Source organism: Mesoplodon bidens (assembly GCF_964165515.1).
Source record: "Mesoplodon bidens genome assembly, chromosome: 2".
NCBI lineage: Eukaryota > Metazoa > Chordata > Mammalia > Artiodactyla > Ziphiidae > Mesoplodon > Mesoplodon bidens.
Window position 1 is genome coordinate 74,585,315 of NC_138177.1, and position 15,870 is coordinate 74,601,184.

Here is a 15,870-nt window from a genome sequence, read left to right on the forward strand (position 1 = left end):
TTCGTTTTCCATATTCATATGCCAAACTAAGAAGGTGTGTAGGGAGAGAAAAGCCCAGCTAAGACACGCACCCTGAGATATTTTGCAGAGAAATGCCGTCAACTCTCAACTTGCCCCTCGCCCTTCCCTTGCCGACTCCTGGATAATCCCAAAGTCAGGTCTCAGGCTTTGAACGTATGAGGCATGTCCTTCTTTCTTTAAAAAAATTGTTTTGGTCACACTTTTCTAATTTGGTTTCATTTTGTCTGGTATGAAAAAGAGTCCATGTTTTTTTTTTTTGCGGTACGTGGGCCTCTCACCGCTGCGGCCTCTCCCGTCGCGGAGCACAAGCTCCGGACGCGCAAGCCCAGCGGCCATGGCTCACGGTCCCAGCTGCTCCGTGGCATGTGGGATCCTCCCAGACTGGGGCACGAACCCGTGTCCGCTGCATTGGCAGGCAGACTCCCAACCACTGCGCCACCAGGGAAGCCCAAGAGTCCACCTTTTCTGAATTCACTTTTCTGGTGATGGGGAGTGGTGGTGGCTTCAGAAAGCTGTAGTTTCCTCCTCAGCAAACTGGGGGTAATGCCCCCCTTGCTGGGCTCCTGTGGGGAGTAGAGCTGATCCTGCGTCTAGGGAATGCTTGGCGTTCTCCCCACTCCCAGCAGGGGCGCCGGAGACTCCCACTGATGCACTTCTCTTTGTCCTCACTCACCGGGCCTCCTAGTGGCTCCCAGGGGCTCCCTGCCCACCACATACCTGGCTGCCCAGTGTGGAGGGAGAGCTGGGCTCTGACCCGTGAGAGCAGCCTGGTGATAACCCCACTGTCTCTCACTTTCAGAAGAAGGTGGATGAGGAGGGCCTGAAGAGGATGATGGGTGATCTGGATAAGAACAGCGACCAGGAGGTGTACTTCCAGGAGTATGCTCTCTCCCTGGCCCTCATCACTATCATGTGCAACGACTTCTTCCAGGGCTCCCCAGAACGGTCCTGATGTAGAGCTTGTGGTTCCCACCGTGGGTCTCTTGGGCCCAGGAGGACTCTCTACCTTTTTTAGTTTTATACTCAGTAAACTTTTTTTTTTTTGCAGTACGCGGGCCTCTCACGGTTGTGGCCTCTCCTGTTGCAGAGCACAGGCTCCGGACGTGCAGGCTCAGTGGTCATGGCTCATGCGCCCAGCCGCTCTGCGGCATGTGGGATCTTCCTGGACCGGGGCATGAACCCGCGTCCCCTGCATCGGCAGGCGGACGCTCAACCACTGCACCACCAGGGAAGCCCTATACTCAGTAAACTTTTTTGCTTGTTGACAATATTTTAATTGCTCAGTGATGCCCTGTCACCTGGCTGGCTCAAAGTTTCTTTCTTTTTTTTTTTTTTTTGCGGTATGCGGACCTCTCACGGTTGTGGCCTCTCCTGTTGCAGAGCACAGGCTCTGGACGTGCGGGCTCAATGGCCATGGCTCACGGGCCCAGCCGCTCCGTGGCATGTGGGATCTTCCTGGACTGGGGCATGAACCTGTGTCCCCTGCATCGGCAGGCGGACTCTCAACTACTGCGCCACCAGGGAAGCCCCTCAAAACTTCTTTTGTTTTGAGCTGTCTCTATCCCTTTCAGTCCAAGATGATATAATGCCTTTTAAAATGTGGTGGGCTTCCTGTGTATCAACTTATAATTCACTTAATTAGACAAAAAAACATATTTACAAATTTCTTTGAGCCTGGCCCTCTGTACCTTAGAGTTAGAGAGCTGTTAGAAAATGCCCTTATGATTCTTAAAGGCCCTCTTGCCTGAAAGAGACACACTGCTAAAATTATTAGAAGCCTTATTGGTGTTTTTTGTTTGTTTTTGTTTTTGGCTGTGTTGGATCTTCGTTGCTGTGCGTGGGTTTTCTCTAGTTGTGGCGAGTGCAGGCTACTCTTCGTTGTGGTGCATGGGCTTCTCATTGCAGTGGCTTCCCTTGTTGCGGAGCATGGGCTCTAGGCATGCGGCCTTCAGTAATTGCAGCACACGGGCTCAGTAGTTGTGATGCGTGAGCTGTAGGGCGTGCGGGCTCAGTAGTTGTAGCGCACAGGCTTAGTTGCTCCGCGGCATGTGGGATCTTCCCAGACCAGGGATTGAACCTGTGTCCCCCTGCATTGGCAAGCAGATTCTTAACCGCTGCGCCACCAGGCTAGTCCCTAGAAGCCGTGTTGTTTATCTGAGATCTGAGAATTGCCCTTTAATCTTTTTGAAGTTTCCATGAAAGATCTCATCTTTGACTTTATCTTACCCCTGAGGCCCTTTTTGTTGGCAGGCCCATGGATTTGATCTTTGCCCTGAGACCATTTATTACTTTGAGAGCCATTTGCTGCCTGGAAAGACTGTCCTGGGCCCTCTATATTTCCTCTAAATTCTACTCAGAATTAAAGAGTTCCTTCTTTAGTTCATCTCTTTCTTCTCATATTTTACCATAGGCAGACAGAAGAAGCCAACTGGCATTTTAGGTATTCTGTCCAAAAATCTCCTTAGCCAATCCATGAGTTCATTACATCATCTTTCTATTTTCCACGTTACCATGGATAATAGTGTTTCCAGACATTCCACCACTACATAATAGGGGTTGCCTTTTCTTCAGTCTCCAGTAACAATTTCCTCACTACCCTTCAAATTATTACTAGCAATCTTCTTGAGATCCTTCTAGCTTTCACCCATGGCTTTGTCCCAAAGCCAGTAACACCTGCTTTAGGTTTTTGTAATAGAAGCCTCTTTCTCTTTCAGGTCTTTGATGAAAGATTCATGGAGCCAACTCATGCTGATTTTCTAAGTTTTTCCTACCACTTCCTCTATCACTACACCTAGGTTTCCATTTGGTTTGCATCCCAAGATACATCAGGGGACAATTTGACTAAACATTTTGTCATTTCATAACAAACGTCCTTGACTTTCAGCCTGCACATATTGGGTCCTCATATCTCACTGTCTTCCCTCCTCCACTTGGTCAATTCCACATTTTAGATTCTTTTGTTTGAGGACTCTGCTTTATGAATTTATTAAGCTTTGAGTTGCAGATCACCTGACTAACAGTAGCTTTAATTGTCTTATATAACAAGACATCTGAGACAGGCAGTTCAGGGTTAGTTCAAGGTTGGTTCAGGGGCCCAGGGATGTCATATGACACCGATTTTTTTGCTCTGTAATCTACAGCATGTATGCTTTTTCCCTCACGCATGTTGCTTCATGATCACAAGATGGCTGCTCTACCTCCAGGTCTCACTGTCCATGTTCCAGGCTAAGAGACAGAGGAAGTATAGGGTGCAGAAAGCTTTCCCTCAAGACACTTTGCCTTTTTATTATGCCAGAAATACTCTCTCCAAAGATTTCTACTTACATCTCTTTGGCCTTAACTATGTAATATGGCTAGTCCTAGCTGTGACCAAATATTTTTAGCTGGGCATGTTGACACTTTGAAAGGAAAGAAAAAGGGTTTTTTTTTTTTTTTGCAGTTCGCGGGCCTCTCACTGTTGTGGCCTCTCCCGCTGTGGAGCACAGGCTCCGGACGCGCAGGCTCAGCGGCCATGGCTCACGGGCCCAGCCGCTCTGCGGCATATGGGATCCCCCCGGACCGGGGCACGAACCCGCGTCCCCTGCACCGGCAGGCGGACTCTCAACCACTGCGCCACCAGGGAAGCCCAAGAAAAAGGGTTTTAATAATAAGGAAAGGGGGGGGGTTGGATAGCAGACAAGCAATAGACAATATTTTTCTGAATTGTTTTCTTACTTTTCTTACTTCCCTGGGAAGCTCTGATGCTTGGGAACTGCTTACAGAGTAGCTCAGAAAAGAGCTCCCCAAAGACAGAAAGGAGTGAGAAGGTTCTGGGACACACTGCTTATTCTCACTGTTCTACCTGCACGTCTGGGGCTGATGAGGCAAGGCTGGGCAGGCCCTAGCAATGAAAAGAGGGAAGCTCACTTTCCTAATATCCTATAGGAAAAGGAGCCAGTGAATGTAGGTCAGGGACTCATCATAATGGTAAGTAACATTTCCACAGCAGTTCCCAAAGCTTCTTTCATGCTCACTGTCACTTCAGCCTCATGGTAGCCCCCAAAAGAGCTATCATTAGGCCCTTTTTACAGATAAGGAAACCCAGAGGAAGCAGCATCTGCCTTTCATGGAACATTCCCTCCGGCCAGGCTCTCTGCTAGGCCTGTTCTAGCATCATCTCATCGAATCCTCATAGCACTTGGGTGAGGGATGTGTTATTAGTTTCTGCATTTCACAGAGGAGGAAATAGGGGCTGGGAGAGGTTAAATGAATAGTGCTGGGACTTGACCCAGGTTGTAAGAAAGGGCCTCACCCCTATGGGACACGGGGGTGGCAGCCCGGGCCTTCCTCCCCTTCCTCCAAAGCCTTGGAGATGAAGGGGACCTGGCTGGGCAGAGTCCAGACGCTCTTGGTGTCTCAATCCTGAATCCACGGGGAAGTGGGTCCACTTGCTGGTGCTTGCACGACTGTAGTCTGTTTGCTCACAGTGGGTCCTGGCTTCTGCTGGGGCTCAGTTCCAGGTTCTGGGGCTGTTCTGGCTGGTGGATACTGGCATGGGCTGGCTGCCTCTGGAGCTTTCCCCGGCTGGCTAGGCACCCGATGGGACTAATTTCATTCTGTATATTCGACAGACTAACAAACACGTGACTTTCTTAGCTGGTCTCAATAATCTTCCCTCATTCTGCCCCTTCCTGCAAATCTTCCTGCTGAGGCAGAGACGAGGAGGGTCCAGAAAATGGTGCTGTTCAAAGGCCCGCTGGCCAGATTCTCTCTCACCTCCTCCTGGAATTGCGGCAGGGAGGAGAGCCTCAGGGATCCATATGTCACCTCCCATAGTGTCCTACTGTCACTTTGCTCTTTGTTCTTTTGGGTCTATCCCTGCAATCTGTTGACCCTCCAAGAAAAGAGAGACTGAAGGCAAAGGTGGATTCTGAGGCAGGGGAATGACTGAACTAGGGTTCCCCATGCTCCCATCTTTAGGTCACTTGGTCTCCCCTCTAACTCAGTGCTCCCATCCGGGAAATGGGCAGTCAGGCATTGACTTGGTCCTCAAAAGACCAAGGAGAGCCTGTAGGTCTAAGCCTCACAGGCTCTCCTTGATCCCATTTCAGATCCTCTCCCCACCCCCATCCCCTAATTCTGTAGCAAAAGCCTCCCTGGCTCCAGCCTCAGTAATCAAACACCCCCTCCCACACTCTCCCTACCTTGGGCTCAGATGATGAGAAAGGAGATGAATCAGTGTGACAAGGTTCATTGACCCCCATGGGGCTATGAGATTGGGGTGGTGTCACCCTGTCCCTCGAGCCCAGGTCCTTTTGGCACAAGCACATGAATGTCCAGATGCTCTAGGACACTTCATCTTATTTCTTCCTGAGGTGCAGAACCAGACACTGACTTTCATGGCTCAAGGTGGTTTCCCAGAGGCTTTTGTAAGGTGATGGTGGTGATAGTGGGGGACAGAGGCAGGGAGAGAGGACGAGAGAGAGAGGGACAGTCCTGCCGGGTCGGAGAGCATCTGCTCCCACCCTCCCTCCCTCATGCTGCTCCTGTTGGGGAGAGACCCTTACCTTCCACTTGGGGCACACTTCTCTGTAGTCAGCTCCACATCTGCAGTGGGGCAGCTCGGGTGAGAGGCCAAGGGTGTTGAGCTCCACTCCCAGGTACAGAATCAAGTGGACAGTGTGGACAGCAGAGGGTGGGAAAGGAGGAGGATGCTCCCTGTCTGGGCCTCGGAGGGGTAGCTAGTGTCATGTGCATTTGGGGGATTCAGGGTAGATGCTGGGGAAGAACTCGCAGCAGGGCAGGAAGATTCCAGTCCCTGTAAGAACAACTCGGGAAAGCAAGATAAGAAAGGCTGCAGCTCTGCCTCTAGCCTGTGGGGATGAAGAAGGCTGGACAAAATGACCTGGGGCGAGGCGGGGGAGAAGGCCTGGTTCTCTCCCTCCTGCCCCCATCGAGGAGGGGACTTAGCGTGTGGTTGTTGAGTTAGGCTCCGAGACCTCTGCCCTGACACCGTCCGTCCGTCCACGGGGCCAGCAAGTGATACAAAGCACATTCACATTGGAGTCTCAGGGTAGGAATCTTCCAAATCCATTTTGGAGGCAAAATATTAAGGCCCAAACAAGGTAAAGGACATGCTCAAGGTAGAGGCAAGAGGGTGGTGGATCTTGGAGTGAGGGTCCAGTAAGGGTTCTTCCCACGACGGTCCTCCAGCCCCAAAGCGCCTGCGCCCAGACCTCTCCGTCCACCCACCTGCCCCTCAGCTGTTGCCTCCCTGGGTGAGCTCCTGCTTTCCCTGCACCCCACCTCAGTCGGAGCCTCTCCCAGTGGGCAAACAAAGGTGAGGCATCACAGAGAGGCATGGCCAGGCTTCGAAACGTGAAAGGCAGGGGGATAAGGACTCAGGCTGGGAGCAGGCTGCCCAGCCCTTCCCTGACCATCCATATAAAGTACCCCAGGCTATTTGTAATGAGATGGATAGACCTAGAGTCTGTCATACAGAGTGAAGTAAGTCAGAAAGAGAAAGACAAATACCATATGCTAACACATATATATGGTATTTAAGAAATAAAAAATGTCATGAAGAGCCTAGGGGTAAAACAGGAATAAAGACAGAGACCTACTAGAGAATGGACTTGAGGGTATGGGGAGGGGGAAGGGTAAGCTGCGACAAAGCGAGAGAGAGGCATGGACATATATACACTAGCAAACGTAACGTAGATAGCTAGTGGGAAGCAGCCGCACAGCACAGGGAGATCAGCTCGGTGCTTTGTGACCACCTAGAGGGGTGGGATAGGGAGGGTGGGAGGGAGGGAGACACAAGAGGGAAGAGATATGGGAACAGATGTATATGTATAACTGATTCACTTTGTTATAAAGCAGAAACTAACACACCATTGTAAAGCAATTATACTCCAATAAAGATGTAAAAAAAATAAAAATAAAAATACTCTTTACAATAAAAACAATAAATAAATAAAAATAATGTACCCCAGGCCCCACCACCATTTTTTCCCCTTAGCCCTGCTTTATTGTTCTTCCTAGCATTTATGTCGCTGGTCTATCATACATTTATTTACTTGTTACTGTCTGTTGTGTGCAGTAGATGGTCCTCTCCACAGAGCTTGGCTTTTGTCTGTTTTGTTTATGGCTGTACCTCCAATGCTTAGGACAGGTGCCTCTAAATATTCACATGAAAAATGAATGGCTCTCACCCTGCCACAAATTAGTTGTGTGACTTGGGCAAGTTACCTACCTCTCAGTTAACATTTATGCCCTTACCATGTGCCGGCACTACTTATCTATGAGCTTTGTACATAGAAAGTCCTTTAAGCCTCACAGCAATCCTACGAAGTGATGACCATTATTCTCCTTGGTCATTGGCAGATGAGGAAAATGAGGCCCAGAGAGGTGAGGTGACCTGCTTAAGGGAGGTGGCTGTTGGCAGAGATGGGATGTCACAGGTGGGAACGAGGGCTTGACCTAGAACTGAATTCATTGCTGGTCCAGTCTGGCCCCTGCTTCTGTCCCCTACTCCCCAGAATTCCTTGCCTGTAAAACAGGGTTAATCACAGCCCTCCCTTCCCTGCCCTCCCCACCGCTCGCTCCCCTCACCCACAGGGGCTGAGTCTTCGGGGAGGTGATGACACAGTTGAGGTTCGGGTGCAGGGGGCCTGGGATGAGGCCAAGGTGTCATGAGCTCTCTGGCTGCCCCACAAGTATTAGGGTTTCTTCCGAGGCCTGGGGGTTGACTCCTCTTCCCCTCCCCACACTCTTCTGGGTCTTGGGTTCTCTTTCTGTGAAGTGGGGAGGGGTCTCTCAGGCCCAGGGATGAGGGCGGGAGAAGTGATATGAAGAGATTTGCATTTCTGGCAACATGGTGGTCTGGTCTGTGCCAGCTCCAGCTAAAAAAAACCAAAAAGTGCTGGATAGAATAAAAACATCTTTTTCAAAGCGTTGAAGAGCTCACAAGTCGATAAGGAATGGGATCAAAATCTTAGGGAAAGCAGACTCCAGGAGGTGAGTGGGGCAGTGGGGCCCCTCAGGCCCTGAGGGCATCGGCCAAACTGAGCCAAAGTGACCTTTGGCTTTGACAGAGTGTGGAGTGAGCAGGTGCTCACTTGAGGAGGGGAGGCAAGGGGGACACCCCACATAACGCTGGGACCCCAAAGGGCTACACGCTTAAGCCAAAAGCCAGAGGAACTCTACCCCCACCCCACGGGAGTGCAAGGAACTTGGGCTTGGTGCTGAATGGAGCCAGGGAGGACAGGAAACAGGCCTTAGGAGCTCAAGCTCCAGGCCACCCTGGTGTGAGTCTGAGCTAGGGGAGGAGGAGGGGCCACCAGGAGAACACAGCCTACACTTCTGGAAGCACCCCTAGGAGCAGCACATCTTCCTCCCAGGTCTCAAAGACATCCTACTGGTGATCTCCCCAGGGAAGCAAACAGTTCTCAGCCCAAAGCATCCAAGGACCATCGATCTGGAGATCAGGCAGCGAGGGTGTCTCACAGGCTCAGTGCTCTCACCATAAATGAGGGGGCTTAACCAGAGGCACGCCAAGGTCCCCTCTGGCAGAGGGATTCTCTGGGGGTGAAGCGAAAGTGTGTCCCCACTCTGTCTTCTTCCGGGGTGCCTTTTCAGGGTGAAGACATAGGGGATGGCTGTGATGAATGACCTGTCTTCTCTAACCACGTTGGAAGGAGATGGGTAGGAGGCTGTGCCCGGATCCCAGCTCTGGGGAAGGGCAGAGGGAAAATGACGAGGTGGTGGTGTCTGCAGCCCAGACGGGGCCTTTGATGGGTGCATGGCAATGTGGGCGGGTGGGGCCTGTAATAGGGGTTGCCAGGGAAGGAGGCAGGGGAGCCCTTGGGGGCATCCTCAGCTTGACCTACTTGGGCCCCCCATAATTGCTCCCTTCCTTCCTTGGGAGGCTACAAGTAGGGATGCCCTGTCTCTAGGCTCCTCCAGCTGAAATGCCAACACCTGTGGTGAGTGCTGGCTGCTTAGGTTCTGCCCTGGGTGTCCGGCAGCTCCAGGTCTGTCTCCTGGCCCAGGGTCTGGGCTTGGGGGCAGAGGGATGACCACAGCAGGGACTGATGAGGTGAAGGAAGTCAGATATATGGGTTCAAGGGTTCCCTTGTACAGTGAGGGGCTGTTGGGGAACCTGGGTTTACGGGGTGTGCAGAGCTGAGGTCTGGCGGAGGGGTCGGGGCAATGGGGTTACAGTGCTGCTGTTGCCCTCAGTTAGCTCCCCCTTCGCCCACACCTTTCATTCCTGCCAACGGGTTGAGATGGACCAGGGCTGTGGGGAAGAGAGGATTCCCTCCAGTCTCCAGGCACCGAGCTTCTGACAAGGCAACAGTGGTGGCGCCAGGCAGGCTGGCAGGAACCCAGAAGGGCAGCTCGGCCCCTCTGAGGTTCCCTCTTCCCTGCGATCATGGCCCTTTCCTCTCTTGGGAACCCGGAACCCTACTCCAATCCTGGGCTGTCACAAAGCGTTAGACCCCAGGCAGCACTTAACCCCATTCTTCTTCCCTCCCAACCCTGACCATCTACAGGGTGTGGCAGAGAGCAAATCATTAGGGAGAGAGCCTTGGCCCAGGCTGTCTCGTGCTGCAGGACTCCTGTCCCCTGGGGGAACCAGGAGTGAGTCACTGGGCTCACATGGAAACAACACATGCCTTCCTGGCTGCCTTAGGATTTTTCCAGGCCGGAGGCATGTCCCAGAAGGGCGGTGGGAGGGTCCCGTGGAATGGGGGTGGGTGAGAAATTCTGGGAAGGGCTTCCCCTCTAACAGAATGGGGTACCCCTCTGCAGAGCCTTCTGTCTCAAGAGCCCCAGAGGTCAGGGGGATGGCCTCAGGGAGAGCAGATTACAGATCGGTACATACCTGAGCTCGCTGTCTCCAGAGACCAACTGGTTCAGGTCCCTGACTAGGCCTGTGAGGGGGGATTAACCCTATTTTACAGATAAGGCACCTGAGACCCAGACAGGGTAAATGGCTCATCTTCTGCTGCACAGCTAGTCAGAGGCATAGAGCGTCGCCGCAGATTTTCCTTTGGTTGCAGCTTCCCTGAGTTCAACGAAGGCGGGATGGTGATGGGGTCGTGGTGAGGCGGTGGAGGTTCTTCTGAGACCTGACTCTCCCTGAGAAGGTCCAGCTTCGCCAAGGGCCTGAGGCCGGGAGCATGGGGCAAGGGTGCTCCCTTGTGCAGGAGCTCTGGGGTCCTGAGGGGGAGGAGGCTTCTAGGGCCAGGGGACTGTGTCTCAGAGGGTGCTACAGAGCTGGATTGGGTGTCAGGTGAGAAAAGGTGGAGAGAATCAGGGAGTCCTCAGGGACCCCCAGTGTGCGGGGTTCAGGTAAAGGGTGGGTACCTCTCCCTGAGGAGTTTGCAGTGAGGTTGGGCAAAAGAGGCCTCTGTCCAGAAATAGGGGGGCAGTCGGGAAATAAATGAGGAGGGGCTGGTGTAGTCAGGGAGGGCTGCTCAGAAGAGGGGGAGCTTGTGGGGTGGGAAGGCTGCAGGGGATTAAGTCGGGTCTGGGTGCATTCCCTGGGATGCACGGAGGGCAGAGTTGAGCAGGGGGTCTGACTCGGCCTCTGCCGTGAGTCACACCCTTGTTCTTCTGTGACAGTGAGGATGGCGACTCTGGAGCAGGCGGTGTCTGCTATTGTGTGCACCTTCCAGGAATATTCAGGGCCCTGTGGAGACAAGTAAAGCTCTGCCAGGCAGAGCTCAAGGAACTGCTAGAGAAGGAGCTGCCCACCTGGACCCCGGTGAGCACCTGGGGTGAGCCCCCATGGGAAGCACTGCTCGGATTCTGCAGAGACGAGCTCTGAGAATTGGACAGCAAGGGGGTGGAAGCTAGACTGTGGGGAGGGGATGCTGGGAGGGGGATGGGCACAGCAGGAATCTCAGTTTCCTCATCTGCAAAGAGGGAGGATGATCATCTCAAGGGCTGCCTGGCCTGGCTGTTGGGAGGACTGAGTGAGAGCTCTGTGAAGAACCCCTGACACAGGGTTGGCACTCAGTAGCAAGTAGTAGGTGCTCCGTAAATGATCTGAGAGAGAGGATTTGGGAGGGGGATTGACACCGGTGAATGGTCAGAACAGGGAGGCTGAGGTTGGCCCCCAGAGGGGTGTGGGTTGGGATGGCTAGGACCCCCCAGGAGGGGAGGGAGAGAAGCGGGATGCACGCACCAGGCTGTTCTGCCCTCCTCACCCTGCCATCCCCGCCCTGCACAGACAGAGCTTTGGGAGTGTGACCACAATAAGTTCATGAGTGTCCTGGACGCCAGCAAGGATTGCGAGGTGGACTTTGTGGAGTACACGTGCTTGCTTGCCTGCCTCTGCGCCTGCTGCCACGAGTACTTCAAGGACTGCGCCCTGGGCTCCCACTGCTCCCAGTAATGGGCGGGGCTGCCATCGGAGGGTAAGGGTCTGGGTCTGCTCTGGACCTGCTCCATCTCTGCCCTGAGGTCATCCTGGGCATGTCAGCTCTCCCCCCTCCCCCTCCCTTGTCCCCTCCATCTAGAATCTCCCAGGTTTGCCCCTGGTATGTTAACCCCTTTTACTCATGAGTCCAGGAGACGCGAGGGGACCTTCCCCGGGATCACAGCTAGTGACCTGTAGAACAGCCAGCTGCTGACTCCCCACTGTGGCCCATGATGGACGAAGGCTGTCAAGGCCCAGCAGAGCGTGTGCGGGAAGGAGACCACGGTGGGAAAGGGCTTATTTTGCTCCTAATAAAGAACTGGCATCCCTTGGCTCGGTTTGGTTCTTCTGAGAGGACAGCCGGGGCCTGGGAACAGAGTCCCGCTGAGGCTTCACTCACCTCTGGCCTTTTCCACTGGAGGACAGGAGGCTGAGGGCACTTTCAGACCTCGCGGAAATGAAATGGTCTTAATGCCCTGCAGGAGGGGGTGGGGTCAACACTGGGACAATGTCCATAGGAGGCTGGTGTGTGTGTGGGTATCTCTCTCTCTCTCTCTCTGGGATGTCTCTGAAGGAGAAGCTCACTTGGGGACTTCCTTGGTGGTCCAGTGGTTAAGACTCTGCACCCCCAATGCAGGGGCCCTAGGTTTGATCCCTGGTCAGGGAACTAGATCCCGCACACCGCAACTAAGACCCGGCGCAGCCTAAATAAATAAATAAGTAAATAAATATCTTTTTTTTTTTTAAAAAGAAGCTCCCTTGGGCTGTCAAGGAGGGTGAGAGGGGACGGAACTCAGTCCACTGGACAGGATGTTCTGAGGGGAGGGCAGGGCCGTAGTGGAGGGGGTGGGTCTGTTCCCTGCCTGGGGCTATGGGAGCCCAGAGTGCAGTACTAATAGGATTAGGATGTCTGAGGTCCGACTAGGGTGTTTCTCCCTGATGTAGGGGGTGCCCTACATTGGAGGGGGAAGGGGAGACCTGCAGGCAGACCCCCTCCCTGAAGCCACAGCCACCTGAGGGGCTTCACATCCCCTCTCCTGACCCTCTCTCAATCCCTGAGTTCATACCCTACCCTGAGAAGTTCCCCTGACCCCTGCCTCCCCCATTCTGTGCTGTATCACCTTTCCACCGCAACCTGCCCTCTTCATTCCTGATGCCCATCCCAACTCTAAATGCCCCTCCTGACACCCTCCTCTTTCCCATGTGCTCGTGGTCCCTTCAGTGGATCCCTGAGACCCAAGGCCTGATGCCCCCTCCCCATTCCATCACTCCCTCATCCAGGTCCTTTCTCCACGGATGTGTCTGTGGGGGTCCCAACGCCTCCTTTGGGTGGTAGCCTGTTCCTCCTCCCAGACCCCCCGGTTCCTGTCCTGGGCCTCACTCAGCATGGTAGAAAGCCCCCTTGGGAGGGGAGAAGGGCAGTGTGAGCTGTCCCCAGCACTGAACCTGGGGTCCCCTCCCTGTGTTCCAGGGCAACCCCATTCCAGGACAACCTCCCACCTGTCACCCCCCACTCCTGAATCCCCTTTCCTCTATGCCAGCTGCCCAGTGGGACCACTCCCTCCCTGTTCCTCATGCCCCAGGCACAGCCTGCGCTTCCCCCAGCTCCCTAAAACTCAAGCTGAGCTGCGCACACCCACCCACTGAGGCCCCTGCCTGTGCCCACTGGGGCTCTCCCATTGTCCATGTGTGCCTGCCCACAGCAGGAAGCTGGGTTTCCAGGCTGGCTCGTGGAGGGGCCCGTAGCCTTTACCACATTGGCCCAGGATAGGAGGGTTGTCTCCCGCTCTTCTCCATCCCGCCATGGGCAGGGCCTGGCCAGGGGTATAAATAGGTCAGACTGCTGGGCTTCCCCCACTCTTCCTCTCTCTCCAACCCTCTCTCCTCAGCACTTCTTCTCTCTTGGACTGGTGAGTTGTGGTCGCCTGACTGGCATGCAAGTGGTGTGCAAGGGGTGTCAGGCTGAGGCTGAGGCAGGGGCAGGGGAGGCTGGTGGGGGCCAGATGTGCTAAGTGGGTCCAGATGTGAGATTCTGATGTGGAGGCTCTGGGGCGGGATGCGTGTGTGTGCACGTGCACGTATGTGTGCATGCAAGAGAGAGAAAAAACAAAAAGTGTGCAGGTGGCTGAGGGGGAGCTATCGGAGCCGTCCTGTGATGCTGGGGCTTTCATGCGTTGTTGCTGTAGTATGTTTTGGGGTGCGTGTGACTGGTGGGTATGCATGTTGGCTTGTGTTTGCTGGGTTGCCCTAGCCTGTGCGTGCACACTCACAGCGTGTAGGAAGCACAGTGAAGGCAGAAGGCGACTGCGGGCTTTTGTCTGGTTGTGTTCTAGGGGGCTGTGCCCTGCATGCAGCAGCCTGGCCCAAGGGAGGGTGGCCTCCCCATCCCTCCTGCATCTGTGCCCCTGCCACCTCACCCTGCCCCTCTCCACGCTAGGCGCTAGGCCACTGGTTTTTTCCGCTACAGGGCCCTGGGCAGGCTTCCAGCAGCCTCGCCCAGCCCAACGGCCCAGCCCAACGCTTGGAGGGAGAAGAATGGGCTGGGGTGGGGCTGCTGTGGACTGAGCGTGGGAGTGAATGGACTGAGAGTGAGAGGTGAAGAAAGCGCTCTTGTGGAGTTGGCTGCCCGAAACCCAGAGCCTATGCCCCGGGCCCTGCAGGGGTTTGCTGCCCCAAGCACGGATTTCCCATTGTGCACACCCATCCGCCAGGAGCCGAACCCCACTTTTTGGGCTGCCTCTATGGTGGGAGCAGAGTCTCACCACGTGCTCCCTGAGGGATGGGATTAGGGTGGGCATTCTGAATACATAGCCGGGGGTGGGATGGGGAAAATTAGGGTGTCTCTGTGACCCTGCCCCCAGATCCTGACTGCCGGCATGACGTGCCCCCTGGAGAAGGCCCTCGATGTGATGGTGTCCACCTTCCACAAGTACTCAGGCAAGGAGGGTGACAAGTTCAAGCTCAACAAGTCTGAGCTAAAGGAGCTGTTGACCCGGGAGCTGCCCAGCTTCTTGGGGGTGAGTGATACTGCCTGGGAGGCACCTGTTTTCTGTGAAGCATTAGCTACAGCTGGCATCTATAGCTGTCGATCAGCCATCTTGCTGAGACGGGCAAGTCAGGGCAGAGAGCTTGCTCTGTCTGCCTGGGGTGGAAGCACAGTGAGTACCCACTGCTCATTTCCTGGCTCTCTGCAGAAAGCTGGCTCAGAATGAGCCGGTAGGCTACGGGTCAGACTCTGCCAGGTGCTTTGCACAACTTAACTGGAGGCAAACTGAAGCTCAGAGAGGCTACATAACTTCCCAAGGTAGTCAGTGTATAAAGCCGAGATCCATGAGCCAGGACGTTCCGACACTTGCCATCACTACAGCAATGAACGATTTTTTTTTTATGATTGTAAGAAAATTGTGTGTCTTCTTTTTTTAAATTGAAGTATAGTTAATTTACAACGTTGTGTTAGTTTCAGGTGTACAGCAAAGCGATTCAGTTATATATACACATATATATATTTTCAGATTCTTTTCCATTATAGTTTATTACAATATATTGAATATAGTTCCCTATGTTATATAGTAAATCCTTGTTGCGTATCTATTTTATATATAGCGTGTAGTGTGTATCTGTTAATCTCATTCCTAATTTATCCCCTCAACCCCAAACCATTTTTGAGTTTCTATTTGGCTTGTGGATGTGAAGATACAGTTATGGAGACCCTCATACACCTACAGACTTCCCCTGAGCAATCACAGATGCCATCTCTATCAACCCTTATGCAGTTTATACATTGCTTTCATGACCATTGTCTAATTGGATTCTTAAAATGACCTTGGCAGAAGATGCTGTGGTCCCCTTTATCCAGTTGTACCCAGGTACTCTTTGCCTGAGGGATGGCCTTCCTCCAGCCCTAGCCTAGCCCCCAGGGCTAGAGGTCCAAAGCTGGGCCCCTCAAGGAGTGGTTAAGCCTTCCTGGTCTCCCATCTGGAGGTGCAAACCTGGTCTAGTCCTAGCTCTGGCCACCCCCACGCCCGCCCTGCTCCCCCGACTTCTGGATTCTACCCGCAGCCTTTTCTTCCTGCAGAAAAGGACAGATGAAGCTGCATTCCAGAAGCTGATGAGCAACCTAGACAGCAACAAGGACAACGAGGTGGACTTCCAGGAGTACTGTGTCTTCCTGTCCTGCATCGCCATGATGTGCAATGAGTTCTTCGAAGGCTTCCCCGATAAGCAACCCCGGAAGAAATGAAGTCTCGTCAGATGTGCGGGGCAGGGCCTGCCAGCTGGGGTCTTCCCTGTTGGCGGTGGGCACAGCGCCTCACACTGGCTCCTCCAGATGTGAGCACGATACTAAACAAGTTCAATAAAGATTCTTGAAAGCTATGAGGCTGATGGTCTGAGAGACTCTGGGGGCGCTGGGAGTTGAGCTGCGGTTTTGTGGCAAGTGG

General features: G+C 53.6%; 2 protein-coding genes across 2 annotated transcripts in view; both read left to right on the plus strand.

Annotated features, from left to right (window-relative positions):
- The window catches only part of S100A3 (S100 calcium binding protein A3), a 15,809-nt gene extending 1,361 nt beyond the window's left edge, over nt 1–14,448 (plus strand). The window contains 5 exon segments of the mRNA XM_081256902.1: nt 8,641–8,706; nt 10,633–10,710; nt 10,713–10,774; nt 11,243–11,429; nt 14,293–14,448. Of these exon segments, the coding sequence (XP_081113028.1) occupies nt 8,703–8,706; nt 10,633–10,710; nt 10,713–10,774; nt 11,243–11,407 (309 nt within the window). The 5' untranslated portion in view covers nt 8,641–8,702 and the 3' untranslated portion in view covers nt 11,408–11,429; nt 14,293–14,448.
- Nucleotides 14,308–15,805, plus strand: LOC308629273 (protein S100-A4; the record flags this gene model as incomplete). The annotated part of the gene is made up of 2 exons (XM_081256890.1): nt 14,308–14,448; nt 15,507–15,805. The coding sequence occupies 2 exons, from the start codon at nt 14,308–14,310 to the stop codon at nt 15,669–15,671; spliced, it is 306 nt and encodes a 101-aa protein (XP_081113016.1). The 3' UTR covers nt 15,672–15,805.
- Between the last annotated feature and the right edge of the window lie 65 nt (nt 15,806–15,870).